This window comes from Ciconia boyciana, chromosome 8, assembly GCF_034638445.1.
Source record: "Ciconia boyciana chromosome 8, ASM3463844v1, whole genome shotgun sequence".
NCBI lineage: Eukaryota > Metazoa > Chordata > Aves > Ciconiiformes > Ciconiidae > Ciconia > Ciconia boyciana.
This window is the reverse complement of record NC_132941.1, coordinates 24,070,829-24,093,596: the sequence shown is the minus strand read 5'-3', so window position 1 is coordinate 24,093,596 and position 22,768 is coordinate 24,070,829. Positions and strand designations below refer to the sequence as shown.

At 47.9% G+C, this 22,768-nt stretch overlaps 2 protein-coding genes across 4 annotated transcripts in view; one reads left to right on the top strand and one right to left on the bottom strand.

Moving 5' to 3' along the window:
* The window catches only part of TRIP4 (thyroid hormone receptor interactor 4), a 34,117-nt gene extending 23,632 nt beyond the window's left edge, over nt 1-10,485 (bottom strand). For both annotated transcript variants that reach the window (XM_072870747.1, XM_072870748.1), the window contains exons 1-9: nt 10,331-10,485; nt 9,437-9,603; nt 9,086-9,222; nt 5,322-5,555; nt 4,300-4,378; nt 2,337-2,466; nt 1,819-2,034; nt 1,145-1,271; nt 220-407 (exon numbers count right to left, since the gene is read on the bottom strand). In XM_072870747.1, the coding sequence (XP_072726848.1) occupies nt 220-407; nt 1,145-1,271; nt 1,819-2,034; nt 2,337-2,466; nt 4,300-4,378; nt 5,322-5,555; nt 9,086-9,222; nt 9,437-9,603; nt 10,331-10,416 (1,364 nt within the window). In that variant the 5' untranslated portion in view covers nt 10,417-10,485. The remainder of the gene's footprint in view (nt 1-219; nt 408-1,144; nt 1,272-1,818; nt 2,035-2,336; nt 2,467-4,299; nt 4,379-5,321; nt 5,556-9,085; nt 9,223-9,436; nt 9,604-10,330) is intronic.
* Nucleotides 10,486-13,215: 2,730 nt separating this feature from the next.
* PCLAF (PCNA clamp associated factor) lies at nt 13,216-15,908 on the top strand. 2 transcript variants are annotated; one of them, XM_072870365.1, is made up of 5 exons: nt 13,216-13,288; nt 13,364-13,441; nt 13,524-13,680; nt 15,206-15,290; nt 15,491-15,908. In XM_072870365.1, exons 1-4 carry the CDS (start codon nt 13,246-13,248, stop codon nt 15,285-15,287), a joined length of 360 nt encoding a protein of 119 aa, XP_072726466.1. In that variant the 5' UTR covers nt 13,216-13,245; the 3' UTR covers nt 15,288-15,290; nt 15,491-15,908. The 2 variants fall into 2 exon arrangements, with proteins under 2 accessions (XP_072726466.1, XP_072726467.1); XM_072870366.1 differs by lacking the exon at nt 15,206-15,290.
* The last annotated feature ends 6,860 nt before the right edge of the window (nt 15,909-22,768 follow it).

Here is a 22,768-nt window from a genome sequence, read left to right as displayed (position 1 = left end):
CAGGTTAGCTACTCTCATGGAAAACCAATTCATCAGGCTTCTCAAACCATCAATATGTGGATGAGGAAGCATGGCTTCCAAACTTGGAGCTATCAGTAGCTATCAATCACTGTACAAAGTGAGCGAGTCCACAGAGGTCCTCTGAGGAACACAACTTCCCAGCTCGCCTACGAAGCAAGAGCTGTTCAGGATACAACACAGTTCAGGCCACCCCTTTACCTTTTGATTCCTCTTATGAGCAAGGAAGCCCAAGGCTGGTGCATGCTGAGGCACCAACCATCATCCGAGATCTCCTGCAACTCTCGATCCTGAATCCGCAACCTGTTCCGCTCCCAGCCAGACTCATTTCCAGCATCCATGGAATGGATGGCTTTCCAGTGTGGGAGCAAACCAGTTTGGTCCACCCACTTCAGTGTGTTCAACAGAAAGAAGAAAAAGGTTAGCACCTCTCTAGGAAAAATGTATATCAAGGGCAAATCCTATTTGAAGTTTTCCTTCATTTAAGGACAGAGTTATTACTTTTATTGGGATCACCCTTCCTTGCAAGCTTGCTGTGCTTACATGTGATACTTTGGCAGGAGGAAAAGCAAGGTCACACTCTGCTCTGTGCAGCTTTTCCTTTCTATGCATTACAGGTAAACCATGGATTTAAAGAATAAATCTACCTGCTGGTGTTTCAAAGCATTCACAGGAAGATACAATTTTCAAAACATATTCACAGCCATCAACACTCAAAACTGGGAACCGTACAGCCTCCAAATGCTTAGCACACACCAAGAACAGCACTATTAAAGTGGAATTAGAGAGTAGAAATTATGCCCTTTGGAAACTGGAAATCTGGCAGGAAAGGCTTCATAAATAGAGCTGAAAAAGTGACACAACCTTAGGCTGAGTCTCAGAAATTATTTTGGCTTCCTGAAGAGGAGGTAGGAGACAAACTCAGATAAACCAAACCTCCCAAGAGCAGGGAACAGAGCAGGGCATTGGCAAACCTTTTCTGTCCCCAACTCGGATGGTTAATGAGGATCTCCCAGACACAGGGGAGGAAAGAGGTATTACAAACATGCTAGAATTCACAATTCTTAAGTTCAGCTCTCCCAAAGTTAGTCATTACTCTGGTATAAATCATTCAACCCATACTGACCAAAGGAGCAGGCTGAAGAAGACGGGGATTCACTAAAATACTAGTATTCAGAGTCGTCTTTGCTTCTGGGCTCCCAGGTGGCTTGCTCAGCATGCCACAATTGATGGCTTCAATGGTTTCATCCAGTCTGCAAGCACAAACAAGAGGCATGAAAATTCTCTGCTTCCCCCGGCAACGTCTCCCTTCTCCTCACACAAACATTTCTGACCCAAAGCATTTTTTTGCCACTTCCCCTAGCTAAACGATTTCCTTGCTAGGTCTGATTTTTAATTTGAACAGTCACTCTTATCTACCACAGAAACTCAGCCTGGTTTGAATTAGAGATGAATTGGGCCTGTTGAGATAAGCCTTCTGCAACATCTCTTTCCAGGGCAGCTTTATCTTTAACAGACACACCAGCTACTGAAACCCTGTACAAGCCTCACACAGCTGGGCTTTGGAGAGGGGTCTCAGCAGAGTTGCACTGAAAGAGATGATATGCTGGAAGCCAAAAAGACTCTCAGGGAAGAAAAGAATGCAAAACTGTATCCTAGTCTTGGAAGTGCCCTTCAAGGGAACAGCTTGCTTAGTTTTTCTTACACTTGTTTTTCTAGATTCAGCCAGACCACCATCCATAACGATTTTCACCTCCCTGCTCTCAAGCATGCCTTCACATGTTACCAGTTCTCACTCACTTGCTGTGGTATTCAGCCATGCTGTTGTCTTCCTCCAGGATCTGCCTGCCAGCGAAGTCGAGGGTGATTTTTTTGGCAAGTCGAGAGGCATGACGCAGCTCCTGCAGTTCCTGCTCTCTCTTCTGGAGGGCCTCTCTTTCCTGCTTGGAGAGCCACTGGTTGGAGTCCGTGGCAAAGTAATCTGATTCATCATCAATGACCTGGGTTCGACGCATGCTGGCGAGAAACAACCGTAATGGTAGAAGATGAACACAGCCGGACAGTGACACAGCACTACCTGCCCCAAACCTGCCTTCCTACCAGCTCCTTTGTGTTCTCTCTAGAGATCTGGACTGTCAGGGACATAAAGCAAGGACCCATTTGAGGGGTTCACTCTTGTTCCACCAAACACCAACATTAAGGTGTCTGTAGCTACAGCCCAGGTTTTAGCAGGAACTCTCTAACATTTCTGTTAAAGGTAGCTCAGCCTGCCAGATAATTTACATTATTTCACAATAGTCTCACAGCTAATATCTTACCTTGTCCTGTCAAATTCCAACAACTTGTCTTTGTGTTTCACAGCCATTTCCAGGCCTGCTTTGAGTCTAGCTTCTTGTCGAGGCAGTAAGTCTTTGCTTATGGCATCCAAATTCCCTGAACTTTCAGCACCTGAGATAGAAAATAAATCACACCCCAATAGTCAGGGACTGGCCAGTTGTTTAAAGCCCAGTCTTGGTGGGGCTGGCTGCAGAAATGCCCCCTAAAACAGATGCCATTCAAGGAGCTAAAAGAACAACCTTGCACCAAGATCAGCACCATTCCAAAACAGGTTCAAGGCCCAATTTTCCCTCTAGTCCCTTTCACAGACTCCTTCCTCCAAATAGGACGAAGCATTTAAATACCACAGTGACAATGTCTAAGTAGTGTTTAGAGAGAAGGTCTTGGTCTTTGATTCTCCTTCACCCTTCCCTAACAATTTGGGCAGTCCAAATTCCACCCATCACCAACCACAGGCATTGAGTCCCCTCCTAAAAGCCAAATGCTCTCCTAAATGTTTTTACCTCCACAAAGAGACTCTTGGTCACGACAGATCACTGACAATTGCCAGTTACACACAGAGCAAGCCTTCTGTCTGCTGCTGTATGAGCCTCTCGCAAATGAAATCCTTCCCCCAACACACCTCAGCAGGTTTTTCAGACCAGCTATTGTTAGAGATGGAGAAATCTATTCCCAGCAACGATCTCTTCTTTCTTACCATTTCTGGTAAGGGGCCAAAAACCAAACAAAAAACCAAAAGCCGGGGGGTGGGGGGGAAGGTTTGCATCAAAGCCACAATGGAACAAACCAGTGTATTTCACAGAAGACATCATGCAGGCTAAAGACTTTATTTCAGGAAAACAAAAAAGTCTGTATTCCCCTATTGTCGCCAATCCACATTTGTTCGATCCCAAGACAAATAGCTATCCATGTTTCTGCTTTCACCTACACAGATAACGCACAAAACAAGACCTGGCAGGGGTAGAAGGGAAGACGGATAAAATGGGTAAGAAAAGGGGATCCTGAAGTACATCAGGATCTCTACAGGACGATTATAAGCAGACCGACTCTATGATCAGCTGTTCTTCTCAAGGACTTACAGGATCTCCTGCCATCTCAGCAGCTCTGAAGAGAAGTTGACACCAAGACCCAGGGTAAATATTTCCCCAGTTCTTCAGTAAAGTGTATTTTTCAATCAAGAACACTGTAACCTTGGCTATATTTCAGCTAAACTCAAACATCCCCATAATGCACAGGTCTTCACTGGGAGACTGGGTATTATTTCCTCTTGCTTTCCTTGGCTCTGTTCCTATTTTTAGCTCCCAAGATAAGTGTTAGACAAGAAGAGTCATTAGAAAATATTAACCACCACCTCTCTAGACCCAGCAAATCAGATAGCAGCACTTCATCTTCCACAGCACACATTCCACATGAGACTTAGCCTAATTTTGAAGGACTGCTACAATGATCCAGTTCATGTGATTGATTCAGGAACACCTAACGAGCAGCCTTGGGGCCTCTGGGTAAGGACATTATACGCTGCCATTTGACACTCACAGTTATCACCTCTGTTTAAGTCCACAAATGCTGCTGAGTGCTTGCTGAGAGGATACAAGGAGCTGGCTTCCCAGCCATCCTTTTAATGCCCACCATAAACACTGTGCAGCAACAGGGGCAAGTGGCTCCATAAAGTCTGAAGGAAACAGAGTTCGCAAACTGTCCTGGCAATTTAAATCCCAGAGAAACATTAAAGTGCCAGCTCCCAAAAAATAATTACCTTTAGACTTTGCCAGCAATTCTTTATAATTCGGATGAACGGATCTAGACAATTTACACACCAGGACATACGCACTCTCATTCCTCCACAACATCAAGGCAACTGTAGCACAGTGAGGCAGAGGAGGAGGACTGCTGTTGCATAACTGATTGGATTCATTATATTACAGGTATGTAATCACTGCTGACCTGCCATGAGCTTCTTCAGCAACTTCTGGCTCTTGTTGGAGTCCCGTTGAAGAATGTCCTGCTCTTCTTTAGTACACACCTAAGGAAAAAAAAATGAAGACTTAGGAAGGACATCACATGCTTGATTAGCTTCAGAGCCTTGGACAACAGCTCAAGGTAAGCTGTTTAAAATCGCCAAGATAGTCCACACCTCCTTCCCTTTGGTGTTATCTACACAGGGAGAATCCTGAAAGCTTGTTCTTTATTAAAAGCAATCCATGAGAAATGTACAGCTTGGTCTTTCTCAGTTCTGTGGGTGGGCACACTGCCAGGTGATCTCAAAGGATGAGAAATGCACTCAGAATCTCCCTAAGCAGATGAACAGTGCTTAACACAGAGGTGTTCTAACTCCAAGTGGCCAACCAAGAGAAACAGATGTTTAAAAATAGCAACCAATCTGATTTAAAACATTTTCTTCATCCAACCAATATTTTCCTCTCTCCTGAAGTTAACTTTACTTAATCTGCAGTCACTAACTTGCCCCCTTTCTCCAAAAGGTGCCCTTTCAACCTAAGACAGGGTGTAACAGGTATCCCAAATGATGCATACCACACAAGCGTTGAAGAAAAGTCAGCACACTGGCCCTGGCCATGTCTCCTGACCCTTACAAGGCTACCAGACCTGTGCCCAGGATGGGGCTGAAGCCTTGTGCACATTTTGGACACTAGTATGATGCACAGGACAGCCACAGGAGACTGTCATAAATCAGGCAAGTTCCAAAGTGATGTAAATTATGAGGGAAACCTCTCTGCTCTCTGATGCAGCACATCATAAAAGAAACACAAAGTGACTTCAAGCCACAGCAGTTCTCCTTCCCCTAGAAGGAGACAGTACAGGTTCTTCCCTGCCCAGCTTTAGAGCTTGGAGAACTTTGCTAGAGGAACTTTGATCTGAGAGGTTAATTCAGCCCCGTGCCATTTCAAAGCCCTGAGTAAACTATGTCGTGTTCAAGCATGGCAAATAAAAACTACCTCATTACTAACCAGAGCACCACAGAACAAGCAGGGTCCAGAGCCCTCCTGCTCGCAGACAATGCGCCCGCAAACCAAGCAGTTGTTGATGAGCTTGTGCTTCTGACCCAGGCACTCGCAGGTGTGACGCCCAGGGATCAGGACAGTCAGCTTGTCTTGCCCCTCCTTGGTATACAGGCTCACATATTTGGGCTTCTTCTTAGAGGAATTGCCACTGCTGCTGACTCCACTGCTGTTCTCCTGTGCCTGAGAAGCAAAAAAAAAAAAAACAAACAAACCGTATTCACAATGCAATACCAACAGCAAAGAGAAAGCACTGACCCTTGAACAGGCTGGCGAGACTCAGACAAGTGTTATTCTGCCTAACTGGAATTAAACTTGGACCAGACCCCAGATTAAATGGAAATACAAGCTTATCCCTGCCAGGAAGGGTCCAAGGAATCTAAATAAAGCAAGGACATAAGGAAGTTGCTGATCCACTTGATATTTGCTGCCTCTGAAAGCTAAAACTGCTTGGGTCTAGATGGCAGGCGTGCCATCAGTCCTCCAGACCTGCAATATCAACTCACGGGTATTTAACATCTTCAAACAGCAGCTCAGCTACTCCTAGATTTCTTTTCAAGGGCTATTTAAATTATAGCAACGCCTTGTTTGTAACTATGAAGTCCTGTGCGTGCCTAACCCCAGAAACAGAGCCATTGGTGGCAGCAGGACCTCTTCATTCACAGCCAGTTCACCACCCAGCATTTTTCACGTTTTCCACCCAGCACAGCCACCTGAGCAGAGGTTTTCCATACACTGCATGTTCAAGTATTTAGCTGTAATGTAAATTCTTCTCATTTCATGACTTGGCATCAGTGATTCTGTGATTCACTGCTCTGAGTTTCAATCAGGGACTGCATTGGGTCAGGCTTTGGGTCAGCGACTGAGCTTTGGGTCAGGCCAAAGCAGATTGGCCTGATCAGAAACAAAGCAAGATATTTTAGATGATGGCTGGATTAATAATCTAATAGTGGAATTCTCTGTTTTCTCCCTCAGACCTTATACATTGATCAAAGAAACAAAAGGTTCCTCCTCCCACCTGACATCTCCAGCAGGTACCAGCTGAGAAGTGAATTGTTGAGAAGTTAATTGCAGGAATTAATTACAGCACAGAAATAATTCCAGGGGAACAGAACAAAGGCAACTGCTACCATTTCTCTAGCAATACTTAAAAACAGATGCTTTGAAAAGCAAGCACAACACACTCCAGGCACAAACCTATCTCATAACACTAGATGAGACTGGTTGCAACCATGAATTGCATGCTAGCCATGACCAAGAAAGTCTAGGACTTATTACCCTTATCTATTTCAGCAAGCAGCACTCCAATATAAATGCACTCACTGGCCTTTAGTTGTCATATCTGTGACATGCTTGAAAATCCTCTTGCAGCTCAAGCACATCTTTTCTTTGCCTCTCCTCTCCACAGTCTCTCTCGACAATGGAAAAGAGGATTTCTCAAAAACCCTTTCCCAGAAAGCGTGTTTTCATTTACCACAGAACAACAACTCGCTTTCTCTCCCGGCTGCATGCTAGAGAATCGCTCCTGCTCCCTGACCCACACCTCAGCTAGCACTGCTTCTACGTCCCACGTCCTTCCACACTGCTTCTCTCAGTGACGGTGCCGTGCTGTGGCGTTAGGACACCTCTTGTCTTGACTCTTTTTACCAGCTCTGCTCTCAGTATCAGCAGGCTACTGGTTTACTGGCAAGCAGATGCAGCATTTCCAGTCCCCCCAGTTCCGCCCAACTGGCTTTACTGCCACTGCCAAATCCAAATACTACTGTCATGAAAAAAAAACCAAAATCAAATAAAGCAACTTTGGTTAGCAAACCTTGGCAGAGCTTTCTCAGTTGTTTTGGGGGTTTCTTTAATTAAGTTAGACGATAACTACAAGGAAATTGAACATTACTATCCATTTTTAACCCTCCCGTTCAAAAAATGTGGTTTTTTTATCTTACAAACAAATACTTTAAGCATTTGTAGCCTCCCTGCTACGAAAACCTCAATTGAAAAATGTAACTAAGTTCCACCATTTATCCAGGTGTGACCCTCACTTTCAGGATTTGGGTGTTGCTCAGTCAGGGTCACACCCAAATAACTTAATGGAATTTAATTTTGAGAGGTGCAACGTGCTCGATGTTCATAGCATGAAGGACTCCACTGCAAGACTAACGATGCAAGTCAAGCACACTGCATATCCACACACTTATTTCTGTGGAGCACACTCTTGTGCTCAGACAGCAATAGAGTGATCTGCTGTATTTGATGCAACCTGGGACCACAACTGTACAGCTGGATCCATACCTAAGGAAGGAGCTTGGGTTCCCAGCAAGCAGCTCTCAGTCAAAACTCACTACACCAGAAATAAAATCCAGAAATTCATCCTAAGTAATTACAATGACATTTAAGAGCAAAGATTGTCATATTTGATGCACTGACTGTGGGAAACAGTTCTGCTGAACGGAAAGCAAGTCTGCTGCAAAAAGTTAGTTAACTATCACAGAGAAAGGCAACTACTCCTTGCTGCATGGCCTTCTGCTGCTTGAAAATAGTAGGATTTCCTGGGTTTTAGCATTTCTATGCCCTTGTTTTGCAGTTTCTTTCACTGCAACTTAGACTGTTTATGAATACTGGAAAAAAAAAAGTTTCCACAAAATTGGACAACATCTCAATTTCAACACTAAAGGTGCAGGAGTGGAGCTGAACAGGAGAGGGAAATGGCCAAACGAGAGCTGCTGCTCAGTGGAAAGGTGCTAGCTACAGCTCTCAGATTCCTCTACCTAGCCCCCAAGGCCTCCTCTCTGAAGCAGCCTGAAATATTTCAGTTGCCAATTAAAGCTTTATTGGGAAGCTTTATTTATCAGCGTGACTGGGAAGTTTTAAATACAGCAAGAAGGAATGTTCTACCCACTTGGTGGCTACCTTAATTCCTCAACCTTCACACCTCTGCTTTAATGAAATACCTTTTATTACTAATTACAGCATCTACTTCCATTGTCCACTCTCTCATCCAGGCTTCTTTGGGGGGAGTAAAACCCATTTTGACATACTCGCTACCTGATAATTATTTTACTCTCCATTATAGACACAAACATACACAATCTTTCTCCCTATCCTCATATTATTTGCCCCACAGCAGTGAGACTCCTGGACACACAGGAGCAGGGTAGGAGCACAGGGTAGGAGCACAGCCTGTCCAAATCCGCGGTCAGCTCTGAACAGTCAGTGCACACGAACAGCCACCCCTCTCATTGCAACTCGCCAACCATACAACTCGCTGACAGTGCACTTGCAGCATGGGACCCCTGCCTGTCCCAATGGCTGCCAAAATATTTGTTCAGGTTATAGCTTGTGGCTGCCACGTTGCATGCTGTCTATAAGTGAACAAAGATACACAAACATATATCTCACAGAAGCTGTGCTGTATGTAAGACAAGACAAGGTTTGCAGGGGGAGGCAAGCATTTATGCCTCCCCCTGCAGGGTGGACATTTTGCAGGGGGAGGCAAGACCCAGTGACGTAGCTGGAAAACACAAACATGCTTTCAGGCACATATTCCCCTTCGTCAGGGCTCTGATAATGAAGGATTCATATTTCTGAAAGCTTATCTCCTCCTTCCAATCACATCTTTTGTTAGTGTTTGATACTACCCTTCCCCATGACCCAGGTTCAAAGCATGCCCTCAGCACCCAGTGACACACAGCCTGCCCTCCCATACCAGACACACTCACCTTGGCCAGGTCAAGGGGCGTTTTTACTTCCTCTACATGTGCACTTGGATCAGCATACGCAGGTGTGTCCTGTTTGTTCCTTCCTTTGCGTTTACCCTTTTTTGCTTGGTCCCCAGCCCAAGGCACTTCTGAAGCCTCTGAAAGCATGCGTAAGCACAAAGAAAGGCTGGGTAACTACCAGCAAGAGAAAGATGTCCCTGAACTCTTGGTGAATGAAAATGGGCATTACACTGTCACAACGTACAGAAATAAGATCACTCATGGGCAGTCATGGCATGTAATCGTTTATAAACAGAATAACTGAGACAAGCTTATTTGAGACTTCAATTCCTTCCTCCCTGTACCACTCACCATCCTTTTTCCGATACACTGGCAAAGGCTCGGATGGGAGCTGGGAGGATTTCCGCCACCTGGCCAGCAGTTCTTCTACAAACTGACTCTTCTTCCCATCAGTCCCCTGAACAAGGTCAACAATGTACTCCCGGATCTCATCCTCATTTGTTATTGACAAGATGTACCTGCAAGAGGACAGGATGGAGAAAAATGGGTAAGGGGGCTTTTGTTCTGAGAAGACCAATGGTCTAATCACACACATGTGTGATTTATCTCTCCTCTTCAGATCAGGTGTCTGTAGAGACCATGGTAAGAAATGGGTTTATGAGTCAAATTTTGAGACAGGCACTTTGGGAAAGCCTTGTGAAATTTTGAGACAGACACTTTGGGAAATCCCTTGTGGTTGTTTCACTGAAAAAGAAGTAAGGTAAATTATCTTTCTCCTCCTGTTCCAAAGCAGAGTGACATCCTTCCTGACGCTTCTGCTAAAAATTACAGAATTCATCCTGAGGCTCCAGTTCCCACTGAGTCACGTAGAAAGTCTAACCATAAACCAACAAGCTCCTGCTTAAGCAGAAGGAGAAAGCAGGCCTTCCTCACCTACCCACAATGACTCCACACTTCCCCCTGCCACCTCCCACCCCCCGGTCCTCTCACGGGGCACCCACCCGAGGGACAACTCGGGGCGCAGATCCCCGGGTCCCCCGAGAGTGGCTCTGCAAACACCATTTTCTCTCTGTATTGGCCCATGGGGTCTGGGGGGACCGGGAGACGACGCAAGGGGCCACCGCGGCCTGCCACAGCGGGCCGGGGAGGAGGGACCCGCTAGGCCCCAGCGGAGGGTACGGCCCCGAGCGGGACCCGCTACTGCTACTGCTCCTGCCCGCCCCGGCGCCCCTGGCTCTCGCTCACCTCACGACCTCCTCACCCACGTCCAGCCCGAAGTCTCCACGCAGGTGCTGGACGCACCAGGCCAGGAGCGGGCTGGGCGCCGCCATCTTCTGCGCGGGGGAAGGGAAACGGCACTACACCGCCCCAACACCCTCCCTCCCTCCCCGGGAACGCGACCGCGGCGCCATCGTTCCGGGCCCCGCCCCCAGTTCTCCCCATGGGGAGTGTCCCGGGGCTGAAAGCGAGCGAAAGTGGCCCTTGTCCCCGCCTCGCTACTGAGGAAACAAGGCAGGAAGATGAGCTGAGGCTGGGGGACCGGTAGCAGACCCTGCCCTCGCTGAGCATCCTCCCCAGGCCCGGCTGGGAGGGAGGGAGCTGAGCCGGACAGCATGGAGGGGTCTGGGGGGGCACGGCGGGGAGGGTGGGGTACGGAGAAGGTGCCCCGAGCTGCCTGCTGCCTGCTGCCTACTGCCTCCCCCCTCCCCATATCTGAGCTGCCTGCTCCTGCCCAGCCTGAAGGGAAGAGGCGAGGGTTCAGTTAGGACAGGACTAACTCTCCCCTCTCTGCCCGCACCCAGCCCGGCACCGCAAGGAAAGGTGACCTCTGTGTGGGGGAGATCCCAGGCGCCTTTCCCTCTGCAGACACCGTGGAGGTTTGTTTCCCTGAAGTGCTGCCTGCGTCCTCATCTCCAGGTGCACTCTGAACTCCGCACAAACACGATCCGATCTGCAGGCTATTTAATAAGGAGCTTTTCTCACCCTCAGACAGATTCTCTGTGTCCCTGAATCTCTTCACCGCCAACCCACATACTTGTGCTATATGGATGATTGCAGAGTTCTGCCAAAGGGACACCCAGCTCTGAAACCTGCTCCCTCTTCCCTTTGCTCACAGTTAAGAAACTTCTGTGGAGCCAGTTCTTCTCTCGCTCGGAAAACTCCTCTGAAGTCAAAGGGAAGAAGTGGTGTAAGTTTGCATGAAAGAAAAAATGCAGCCCACCGCTCTACGTAGGCTTGCAGGGAGAGGAGGGAATATTTAGGGTTAGGCTTTAGGCTTAGGGTGTCATAGGCCACTCTTTAAAAACCAAAGAAAAACACATCCCAAACAGAGTAATAACATACCATTCTTAGCTCACGTTTCACATTTGCCAGCACTACAAAATAGAAGGGAATGGAGAATTACGCCATCATTTAAAAAAAAAAAAAAAGCCAGCACTAAAAGCCTGGTTAAGCAAACACACGTTGGGATGAACTTTAAAAGATAAAGGGAGCAATAACTGTTGGAAAGGGAGGGAATGTATTTGGGACCAACATTGCTGAGACATTGGACACAGTGGAGAAGGACAGTGTCATTTCTCAGAAAAAACAGCTCCAGCTGGGTATCAGAGAGTGAGGTTCATCGCCTCCGCAAAGGTGAAAGCCTCCAGCCCCAGCAGCTGCCAGACTAAAGCACAGCAAGACCCTCGGCTGCCCACGCAGCTCACATCACATTTGCAGGGTGCAGCTGCCACAAAGGAGCCTCACATCGGGGAGACGGCGATTTAATTTGTCATAACACAATCTTTTGCTGAAATTGGGGGTGCCTGGCCTTCCTCCCTACATGCTGCTTAGCTAAATCTTCATATGGCAAGACTTCACTTGCACGTCAGAGGGAGCTCCAGGCATAGCCTGGAGGCAGGAGATGACAAGTGGTCCCATCCCTGCGCTACCAGTGCCTGGGCTCCATGCCTAGTTGGGCTCCCGAGCTGTCTTGGGCTCCCTCCTGGCATGCTGTCTTGCTCGCAGGGAGCTGGACCTTGCACCCCAGGGGCCTGGATTACCCTCTAGCACTTCCTGTCCATTAATGTGCCAGCACAACGCTTGCACGCTTGCACAGTCCTGCAATGCGTTTGACCCAGGAACCGATCTTGCTGGAAAAGATCGTGAAGCAACATCATTTTTCAGCCAGAGCAGTTCTCCCACCCTGTTCCCTGTGAACCCACACTGAACTCACCTGAACTCACACTGGTGCTGAAAAAAAAGCATCTAATGGCAGTCTTGGACAAAAAAGTGACACGTTGTGGGGGTTTCCGTGCTTCCAGACATTGTCGCTCACTGACATATTTTTTAAAATGCTGTAGGCAGACAGCAAACTGTTGGGAGCCAAGGCTTCATCTCTGCAAGCACCTGTGAAGGGAACAAAATTCCCTCTCTTGGAAAGGCTCAGTGGTGTCAGCGGCCCTGCCCACAGCTGAGCACAGCCATCACAGTAAGTCACGGGAAGGAGCAACATCACTCTTCCTCCTCTCCCTCCCGGACTGCTGCGGTATCAATAAGGATGAGTGCCAGTGCTGGGCTGTGGGACGTGGGTGCCAGCCCCCGCAGCAAGGAGGGCAGCAGGGAGGGAGCAGCGGGCAGCGAGAGCCCTACTGCCACGGAGGGGACGCCCGGAACATCTGTGTGCCACCTCCTTCCCGGGGGCAGCGCTGGGGCAGGGGCCGCGGCCATGCAGCCTTCAGCGGCCCTGTGAGTCCGGAACAGGTATCCCCTGCCCCGGGCGGGAGCCGCGGCTGTTGACACTCGGTGGCGGCTGACGGGAGCGACCCTGAGGAAAGCCGTGCTGAGGGGACCAGGCTCAAGGGACCCGCGCTGAGGGGAGCAGCGATGAGGGGACCGGCGTGAGGGGAGAGACCCTGAAGGGACCCACGCTGAGCGGACCGGGCTCAAGGGACCCGCGCTAGGGGAGAGGCGCTGAGGGGACCCACGCTTGGCGGGGCCCGCGCTGAGGGGACTGGTCAGAGGAGAGCGGGCTGAGGGGATCCGCACACCGCGCCTCACGGAGGGGAGCGGCCCCGCGCGACCCAGCGCCCTCCCGTTGGCGGGCGCTGGCGGGCGCTGGCCAATAGCGTTTCCCCGCGAGCGGTGGTGTCTCCCGCGCGGGCCGGGCGGCGGCGACTGGGATGGTGCGGACGAAGGCGGACTGTGGCGGGGCCTACCGCAAAGGTATGAGCCGGGACGGGGGGGGCAATGGGGGGATGCACCGCGGAGCTGCCGCTCACCGCTCTGCTTTCTCCGTAGTGCTGGCCGCCCGAGCTCCCCGGAAGGTGCTGGGCTCCAGCAGCCTCAACGCGGGACCGTCGCCGGCCGCCAAGAGAGGTGAGAGCGGGGCGCGGCCGGGGCTCCCCTTCCTCCCTCTCCGCCCGGCCTGCAGCGGGGCTGACGGCCGCTCTCCCCGCAGGCGAGGGCTGCCGTGGGGGGGGGAACCCGGTGTGCATGAGGCCCGTCCCCACCTGGCAGAGAGGCATCGGCGAGTTCCTGCAGTTGCCGCGGAAGGAGAATCGGGCGCCCGGTGCAGAGACGGCGGGGAGCAGCGGCCTGGGGCCGGCCGCTAAAAAGTAGGTGTCGATCCCCCGGAGCCCGGGGGGGAGGCAGTCCCCATCATCTGTCTCCCCTCAGTTCTCATAATCTGTCACCCCTCAGCCCCTGTCTGTCTGCCCTCAGCTCCCCCCGTGAACCTCTGGGGCTTTCCCAGGGGAGGGTTTAATCGCGGGTTTCTTCTCAGCCTTGGAAGCAGCAGTGCAAGTCCCTACAAACTGAAATTGCAATGCGGTGGGGCTGAAGGAGGTGCAGAAGTGTTGTACCTTGGGGCTAACGGGCAGCGAAGGGGTGCTCGGTGTATCGGAGAGGCAAAATGCAATAATGAACAGTTTTTGTACGCTTGAGGAGTTTTGGTGGTCGGCTGTAGCCCAGCTCTCGGGATGTGCTGCTTGAACTTAATGTTCACTTCCCTTGAAATAAATAAAAAAACCATCTGTCTGAGGAACGATAGAGCTAAAACCGCCTGCAGAGCAGCGGCGATGCACACAGCTGTCATTGCTGCATCTAGTGCTCTGTGGCGTTGCTTTAAAGTGTGTACTGGCATTGTCAGAGTGTGGTCTGTGAAGTGACATTAAACAGCAAAATCCCTAGCACTTTCAAGTAATACTGAGAGCAATGTGCCTGGCTGCCTGCAAGGGGTGTATTAAGGGCTGTCAGTGCATCCTTGGATGAAACAAATTGTGACTAGTTTTCCTCCATGACTGCTTTGAAACTACAATTTATTCTTGAAGGAGCAAGCAACCACTGAAAAGTTGATGGTATGTCTGTTAACTTTCATGTCCTCATGGAAATAATGTTTCTCAGCAAAGTCTGGTAAAATGCAGCATCCATCTCCACTGACCTCAGGGGGTTTTTCTAAAAATGCATGCAGTAATTAGTAGTTCAGGCAAATTCTCTGTGCTCAGACATGCTTCATTTGCATACAGATGAGAGCGATGTGACTCCCCATAGCTGTCAGCTCTGTTTCAGAAAAGCTTATGAGATTGCTAATGACTTCTGTACATCAGAAATTAAATTGCTCTACCAAGCTGTCACTTCAAAGATTAACTTGTAGGCTGCACTACTGACTAAAAAGGTAGCAGTGTGAAACATCGTCTTACAGACAGTTTAGTCTCAATTGCCAATTTTTTTTTCACCAAATATAGATAATCCTAAACTGTCTGGGGGACCCCTATAAGAATGAGTCCTGAATTGTCTTGAAGGACAAGCAAACAAACAAAGACTTTTAAGCGCATCCTACCACTTGGAGAAACAAAAGATGTGCACTGTAGTGCTGCAAAACTTTCATCTCTTCCATTTGAAATTTGTTTGGCTGAGTAAGGACCAGGTGGTGATAACCCTGCAGAGAACACACTGTTAGCGTCTAAAACAACGTACAGTTTCCCAGTATGTTCTGGAAGAAGCAAGAGCTGTACTCACTTAACTGCACAACGTTTTTTTTCAGTCACATGGGTAAGTTAGTCAGGTTGAAACTCAGGTGTGAAATGGGAGTTAAATTTTCAGCTTCCTAGAAATGATGTGGAACCTGCATGTGGCCCTCAGGGTCGAGAAGGACACGCAGAGGATGACCGAGGATGTATCAGTGTACGATGTTTTCTGCACTGAAGTAGGCTTTCCCATTTGAAAGGTAGGTGTGTGCTGCTTAATCTGGGCTTCTAGCACTTAGGATAAAGTAGCTTGTATCAGTCCTAATGTCTCAAGGTGCAGTCTGAGGCTAATTAAAGTCATTTAGGTCACCCAGCCTCTAGGAAAAGGGCTTTATTAGCCTTTCAAACAAGAGTTGATTGAGTTCTGCTAACTCTTTTGAATTGGTAATACTTCTTACAGAGCTCACCCCCTGCCACCAGATCCTGCAGAAGATGGTGAGTCCTCTGAAGAAGAGTAGACGTGATCTGACCCCAACTTCAATGATAAACCGCATCTCCTATACTTGAGCTGGTTTTGGTATATTTGTATAGTTTTTTTTACAGTTTTTATGGCTTATGTTCAGCTGATGTACAGAACTAAAAGTATGAGAGACTGCAAGAACATTGTGGTAAAATTATAGTGAAATTAATATATACTTTTTGAAGCTTAGCATTCAGTGTAAGTCACTGTTTTAATTTTTATCTTGGTTTCCTTTAGTTCCTCAGTGACTCCTGCGTATTGTGCAGCTTTTATCTTTTGATTGCATTGTGCTTGCCCCAGACTTGCATGATCGTGCTTGTTCTGTTTTTAGAAAGCAGATCCTCAGTTTTCTAATACACTGAAGCATTCTGAAAATACAGCCATGTCCTGTCTTTATTGAAGTAAAAACTGTTAATGGTGACCTCTTTGTTCAGAGATGGGAAAGCTAGATTTAAAAAGACACCAGAGAGGTGGAAGGGGAGGTGTCACTTACAACGATTTAGAGGTGAAGTTTAATTAAAACAAACTAGGTTGTTCTAATGAATCAAAACCCTAAAAGCCCAAGGAGCAATAAACTGCTAAAAATAAATAAAACTTGTTACTGTGAAGGGCCTGAGGCTGGAGTACCCACACAACTTTTGGGGTACTTTATGTGAAAGAGTGAGTGGAGTCTTGTGGAAAAGAAGTGATGGGTCTTACTCTCAGGGGTTCTGCTTCTGCTCTTCCTTAGAAGCACCACAAATGATCAGAGTATAGTTGAGCTAATGAAAAGGTGAGTGTTTGCACATGAGAACTTAGTGGCAGCTCTAGTAGATCAGCCTGATATATTTATCCTGGGAAAAGTGGTTAACTGTCTAGAAGCCTCTTCATAAGAAGTCTATGAATAAAAGGGAGGGTTGTTACAGAAAAGCCATTAAAGTTGTTTGAATAAGTAGCAAGTGAAGATTTCTCTTTAATAGAAATTAAAAAAAAAAAGATTATGTAAGTTAAGGGCAATAAGCGTGTGATAACGTGCCGTAAAAACTACAGACTTACTTGCCCTGACATCACACAACAACAAAAAAACTTACTTTCTAATTATCTTTTAGTGAACTGAAGCACAGTGCTAGTAAGATAATGCACTGAACAGGCTATTCTGTAAGTAGCTGCGTAAGGTCTTATCTGCGTCCCCTGTTGCAAATGGTTTGGTACCTGTGTCATACAGGAAATGGGTCTGCTAGCACTCTGATAGCAGGTGTTTTCTTTCTTGGTGCAGAGAAGCCAGGAAGATCTTCATGATCTTAGTAACTTTGTTAGTTATCTCAGCCTTTCTGGCAAAGGACAAATTCTCAGCATGTAGAAATACTCTCCTACCTGAGTGTAGTACTCCTGGTGCAGCTAAGGGCTTGTTTACATGAAGAGATGGCCTGGTTCAGATGCTTATGCTTAATGAGACCTGGGGTAGGCATTCCCAAATGGAGAATCACAGCTATAGCTGAGCAGTGCCCATGCTGTTTCAGGTCCTGTGGCTACAGAGGCACCATGGGTGGCTCTTTCCTCTGCCTTCTCTCTGCCATTGGACCTGCTAAACTAGCAGTAGTCCTCAGTCAGGGTTTCTACTCTAAAGATGCCTGGGAGTCAGCAAAAACTGACGTGCTCTTATCAGATCTGCACGTCACCTGCATTGACTCCTGTGCTAATCGTGTTTAGCAGCTGCAAGCTGGGGAAGGGAGAAAGTCTAGGAGCTACTCTTGACAAAATTAAATCAAGGCTGCTCTCCCAGGCCGATGGTCAAGGAGCAACGCTGGTGAAGACCTTAACAAACAAGCTCTGAATCACTCTGACATACAAGTCATTAAAAAGGTAAAAACTTTTTGTGGGAACATAAGAGGCTGTGGAAGGATGCGATGTGCACACCGTGCACAAAAAGAGCTTAGGATCAAAGAGTTGCCTATGTGGTACACATCTACCCTGCTGTAATATCTCATAAAAGAACAAAACTTGGTATTAGGGAGCAGCTAAAACCGCTTTCACTTCTAATAAATAAATATGCTCACTCCACACAGGTAAGAGAAACCCCTAATGTTTACATCAGGAACTGCAATCTTAAAGATAAGGCCCAAATTTTTTTCATGGAACAGCAGTTTCTGGACAAAATGCAGGAAAAGGTGTTTGCTTGGGTGCATCCCTGTCCTGGTGGGAATATGGGAGGGTAATCTTTGGCATGTGAGCAGGAATGCTGCACTGTGGCTGAGGCAGCTGTTTTAGCTCCAGCTGTGCTGCTGCTGGTAACCTTTGAGTTTGGCTTTGTAGGGGAAACTGGAACAGGGCCCAGCTACTCTGAAAATGGGGGGGGGGGGGGGGAGGGGAATCTAAGAGGGAGAGAGTGCTAAAGCAAAAGGGCTCCAGACAACTAGAAATACAATTTATAGATAAGACTCCAAAGACTTGTAGAAGGCTTTCACATCCAAAAGCTTGCTTGTTTTGTTTTTTTTTCCCCCAGCTATCATCACTCTAATTAAAAAAAAAAAATCTCCTTAAAACAGCGCTGCGTTTTGCACGTCTATAGGTGTTCAATTGCTTGGGAGCTATATCTGCGCCATGCCACCCCAAAATTTTCCTGAACAATTTATATCTATTGCTACAAATGCTTTAATCCAGCAATATAATTAATAGCAAAGTTTAATGTGGTAAAGCAGGGTCATATACAGTGTTGAAAATAAATTTAAGACAATGATAAATTGGCTGTATCACTGTACTTGGTGTAATGTTACACCATGTAATAGGTTCTTCCCGTGCAATGGAATTTCTAGAGTCTTAGGGCAAGAGGTGTAAGGAGAACAATCAGCTGGAAATCCAGTCAGTTATTATTACTACAAAGTAGTTTTCACTTTTGAGCTCATTTCTTGTAAGTTTAAAGAGTTGTTTGATAACGATGCTCTTTTGGTTAAATACATGTAAACACTGCAACTCCCTGATTTTTTAATGGGGTAAAAAAAGAGGGGAATACAAAACCAGCTAAAGCCCAGTGTCATGAACACCCTCTGTAATTAGGATTTTCAATTTAATTTCTAAAACAGAGAATGGGAGAAAGCTGAGACCTGCCAGCAAAAGTAAGACTCACGGCCTTGACCCCGCACTGACCAATTTGTTAATCTCAATTTATTAACACACTTATAAGCATCCACTTAAAAAAAAAAAAAAATACCCCGAGCTGACAATAGGTGTCAGCAGCACCTCCAGCTACCAAACGCTGGACTGTGCTGGTGACCAGGACAACACTCATTTTGCCTTCTTCCAATGTATTTATTTAGGTAATGTGCAGGGAATGTATAAGCATATGGATGAGAGACAAATCACTCGTTATTTCCTGACAGTCAGCGTTATCTTGCTAAGTAATGGTCTCCCCAAGAAAATGGCATCGGCAAAATCACCCGCCGTTTCACTGGCAAAATCACCACTGCTTGCTCAAACCCAGTGCTGGAGGGGCAGGGACAGGCAGCAAGGGGAACCCACTCCCCTCAGCAGATGTGTTTTTCCCATGTCCAACACATAGAGTTTTCTGCAGATAGTCCAAATTATTTTTCTGACCCCTGACCTCAAGAACATCGCAGCCCTGAGAGCACTAATGAGCATTAAACTGCCCTGAAGGGCCTCAGCTGGGACCCCCACCCATGCCTGAAAGGTCCAGGAGCTCCTTTTGACCCAGGCTGGGGGCACCTGGACCTTTCCTGGGGGATGTTGGATGGACCTCCATTGTGAGCAGTTCATTGCTGGTCCTGGCTCCTTGATGGCTCTTGGTCCATCAAGGCAACCAAGGCCAGCAGAAGCAAGGTTTCTTCCCTGGGAAAAGGGCTGGTTCCCTATGGGATGCCCAAAATGCCCTTTCTCATCCACACTGGAGCTTGGACAGAGCAGCTGTGGGACGGGCAGCGACATGAGGGTGGGAAGGGGGAAAGGGGCGAGGGGTGGCTTGGGGGAGAGGAGGCAAGGGGGACATGGAGGCAAGGTGAGAGCACAGGGGGTTCACTGCTGGGACAACTGGATGTGTCTTTCAGTAGGTGCTCTTAGATACTCCAAAAACATCTGCAAAATGAGCACAAACAGGGTGTTTAGGAGAGGAGACAGTAGTGTTTACAAGATAAATCCTAAAGGTCTAATATGTTGAATTTTAAATCTTAGGGAGCAAAATTATATTTGTCTGGGCAAGAGAAAGTGGTGGCACGGATCCCATCCTTCTCCATCGCCATAGCCTAAGGCATGGGGGGTTATTTCCTTTTCCCTCTTCAAGTAAAATGGAATAATCACAAAATCCTGTTGCTCCAGAGCATTTTCAAGCTTTTTCTGGCAGAGTCCTTCTGCCCTCATGTCTGCAACAGGATCTAGCTAGGCTGAGCTGGAAGGATCTCCTCTGGCTCTCCCGACGGGACGGGGCCATCCCCCAGCTCCCACAGCCGGGGCTGTGCAGTGGGGCAGCTGTTTGGTGGAGAGAGCAGATGTCCCTGCTGTGGGGATGCAGATGGAGGGGAGGGGGGAAAGGGCCGTTGGCTGCCGGACTGCTGCATTCTCGCCCTGCCATGGGAAATCCAACGTGAAACCTCAGGGACCTCATCCCCCAGATGGAGGCTTTTCATCTCTTTTTCTGACTTTCAAGGCTTTTCCTAAAAAAAAGTTGTTACCAGACTACGTTGCACTGTGGCACGTATGATGTCCACTTAATACTGCTGGCTTTTTTACTTCCCACTCCTTGAAATAAAGCCTCCCTGCTGCAGATGCTGCAGTTTTGAGTTCAGATGCTGCTTGCTTATGCTAAGGAAAGTACACAGGACACCCTCTCACACAGAAGCGCTATTAATTTCGGTAAATGCTGAGCCTGTTCACGTATATTGCTGCTCTGGATTGAGTGATTACAGAGGCCGTTTCCATTGGGAGAGAGAAGGACGAGACCCTGGTACCTTCTCACTCTATGTGGTTCCTCCTCTGCTCTCACACTCCTGCCAAAAAATGGTCTTTGTTTTTTGTTTGTTTTTTTCTCTTTGCATGCTCACAGGCAGCATTACCCAAAAGGGTGCGAGGTCTCTTTGCGCTTGTGTCCTGTGAGGTGCCCCTGCCCACGCTGCTCCGGCGCTTGTGTCAGGGTGGTGCCTCCCTGTGCCTGATCCTGAACAGGGACTTCATTGTCCTTCCTGCTGCCCTGGACAAAGGGGTATTGTCCTGCCCACCAGCTCCTGCCAGCCACCCCACGGCAACGAGCTGGTTCATCCCAACTGGAGACACTGCAGCAGTTTCAAGAATAAAAGCAGGACGTTTCATTTCTGTTAATAATAAGGTGCTTGGGAATTGGTCCAGCTTCTCACCTGTGTTGGTTCAGGATGAGGAGCCGAGTGTCGGCTGGGAAAACCTCTGGTGGGGTGGTCCTAACCCACCCAAAACATTTATGGGCCAGCTGTGAGTTCCCTTCACCCCCTTACGGCTTTCAACATACAGGTTGTTCTTGTGATAAACTCCCAGGGGATTATCACAGGACTAACAAGAATCCGCATGTTTAATCTAACTTACCAAAAGAATTACTTGGACTAAAATTGTTTGATGATAAACAATTTTTCAGAATTAAGACACTCCTTGGGAGCTCCCAGGTGGTTCAGAGGAGAAATAGGGAAAATTCAGATGATGGTATAATTTCTATCTGAACGATGAAGTGTATTTCAAAATGCAAACAGGGATGCGGCTGCCCCTGAGCCCTCTGCGGATGCATGTTCTGCTTGAGAATAACATAAGCTGCTTCAGTGAATTAGTACTATTTTCCCCTTTTTGCACCTAAAAAATGCGAGCACTGAATCTTAACGTTCCAAAAGTGCTTAATTCCTGGTGCCTCTTCCTTTTGTCAAAGATGGGGTGATGCTAATATTATTTTTTTTTCATTAGTAATATCACAAAGTGACAAAAAGTGCAAAATAAGCCCATCCCAGAGCAGAGGCTCAGGATAGTGTTCAACAAGATGATGCCAGGACAGGCTGTTTAGGTGGCTGGATGGATGAAGACATTTTATTTTTGATGTTAATATTGCCGACTTAAAAGGTATATTATTGTAACTGAGTCAGCAGACTGCACATATATATTAAAAGAAAGAGTAAGCAAAAAAGCTAAAGTGAAATATTAGCACCTTTTGCTAAAACTGGGCTTTATTTTCAGCTTAATTATGGCACCAGGGGAAAATTTACAAGCCTAGCCTCGGGAATAGGAGGTAGTAGGGAAAATATATAATTTTAACGCCTAAATTCTGGATCTAAACAATTTTTCCAGGTGATTTTTCAAAATTAACCCGTGGCTTATTCTTGGCAGGGGCCACATGCTGATAAGCTGTGACACGCGCATGGCTGGTTAACAAGATTGCCCACAGGCTCGGGGGCCGGAGAGCCACATACCGGGGATGAAGCTTTTCCTCACAGTGTTTTTGAACCATTTTCAAGGTGTATTGCAATTTAAAACATTCATCTGGAAAACATCAAGTTCTTCTTCACCAGAAGCAGCCTGGGAGCGCTCAGGTGACAACCCCCAGTGGGTTTCTGTTCCTGTCCTGCCATGTTTCCTCAGCGGCTACTAAAAGCTGGGATATTACAAGCTTTTAGCGGGACGTGAGGTATTTCAGGAGCTGCATCCTCCCTCCAAAAGCACTTTGTGGCCCTTGTTACAAACAGCTCTTTGAGGTGCTGCTGGCGGAGGAGATTTGAGGCCACGATGAATTCATCGCCAAGTTTAAGATATCTATTTTATTACCTAGCTTTCTGTGGATATTTTTCTCTTTTTATAGCCAGGTTTTCCCCCTCACAGACGCGGTGGCTTTTTGCAGGACGGGGAGCAGCGGGAGGAACCGGGACTGCGGTGAGGTGGGCTGCTGAGCCCCAGGCACAGCCCCACTCGCTTACCTCCCACCTCAGCCCCGGCGGGGCCCGCTCCGCAGTCGCAGGGTCCCCTCAGCTGCCGGCCCCGCCGCGACCTGCCCGCAGCCGCGCCGGGCGTTACTTCCGCCTAGCAACGAAACGCGGTTGCTAGGGTGAACCCGCCGCCGCGGCGTCCCGGAAGCGGTTGCGGGCGACGCGGGCGCGCTGCTGCCATAGGGCGGTGCTCGCTGCGGGGCGGGGCAAGGCGGTGAGCGCTTCCGGGTTGGGGCTCTCCCTGTCGAGCGCGGCGGAGGGAGGAGCCGCGGCGGGGCGCGGGGAGAGCAGCGGCGGGGTTCGG

Bases quoted from the DNA above. Each gene is read 5' to 3' on its own strand.
- PCLAF (XM_072870365.1), top strand. From the start codon at position 13,246: ATGGTGCGGACGAAGGCGGACTGTGGCGGGGCCTACCGCAAAG. The intron at 13,289-13,363 runs GTATGAGCCGGG...CTTTCTCCGTAG, and splicing joins TGGCGGGGCCTACCGCAAAG to TGCTGGCCGCCCGAGCTCCC. The intron at 13,681-15,205 runs GTAGGTGTCGAT...TGTGGCCCTCAG, and splicing joins CTGGGGCCGGCCGCTAAAAA to GGTCGAGAAGGACACGCAGA.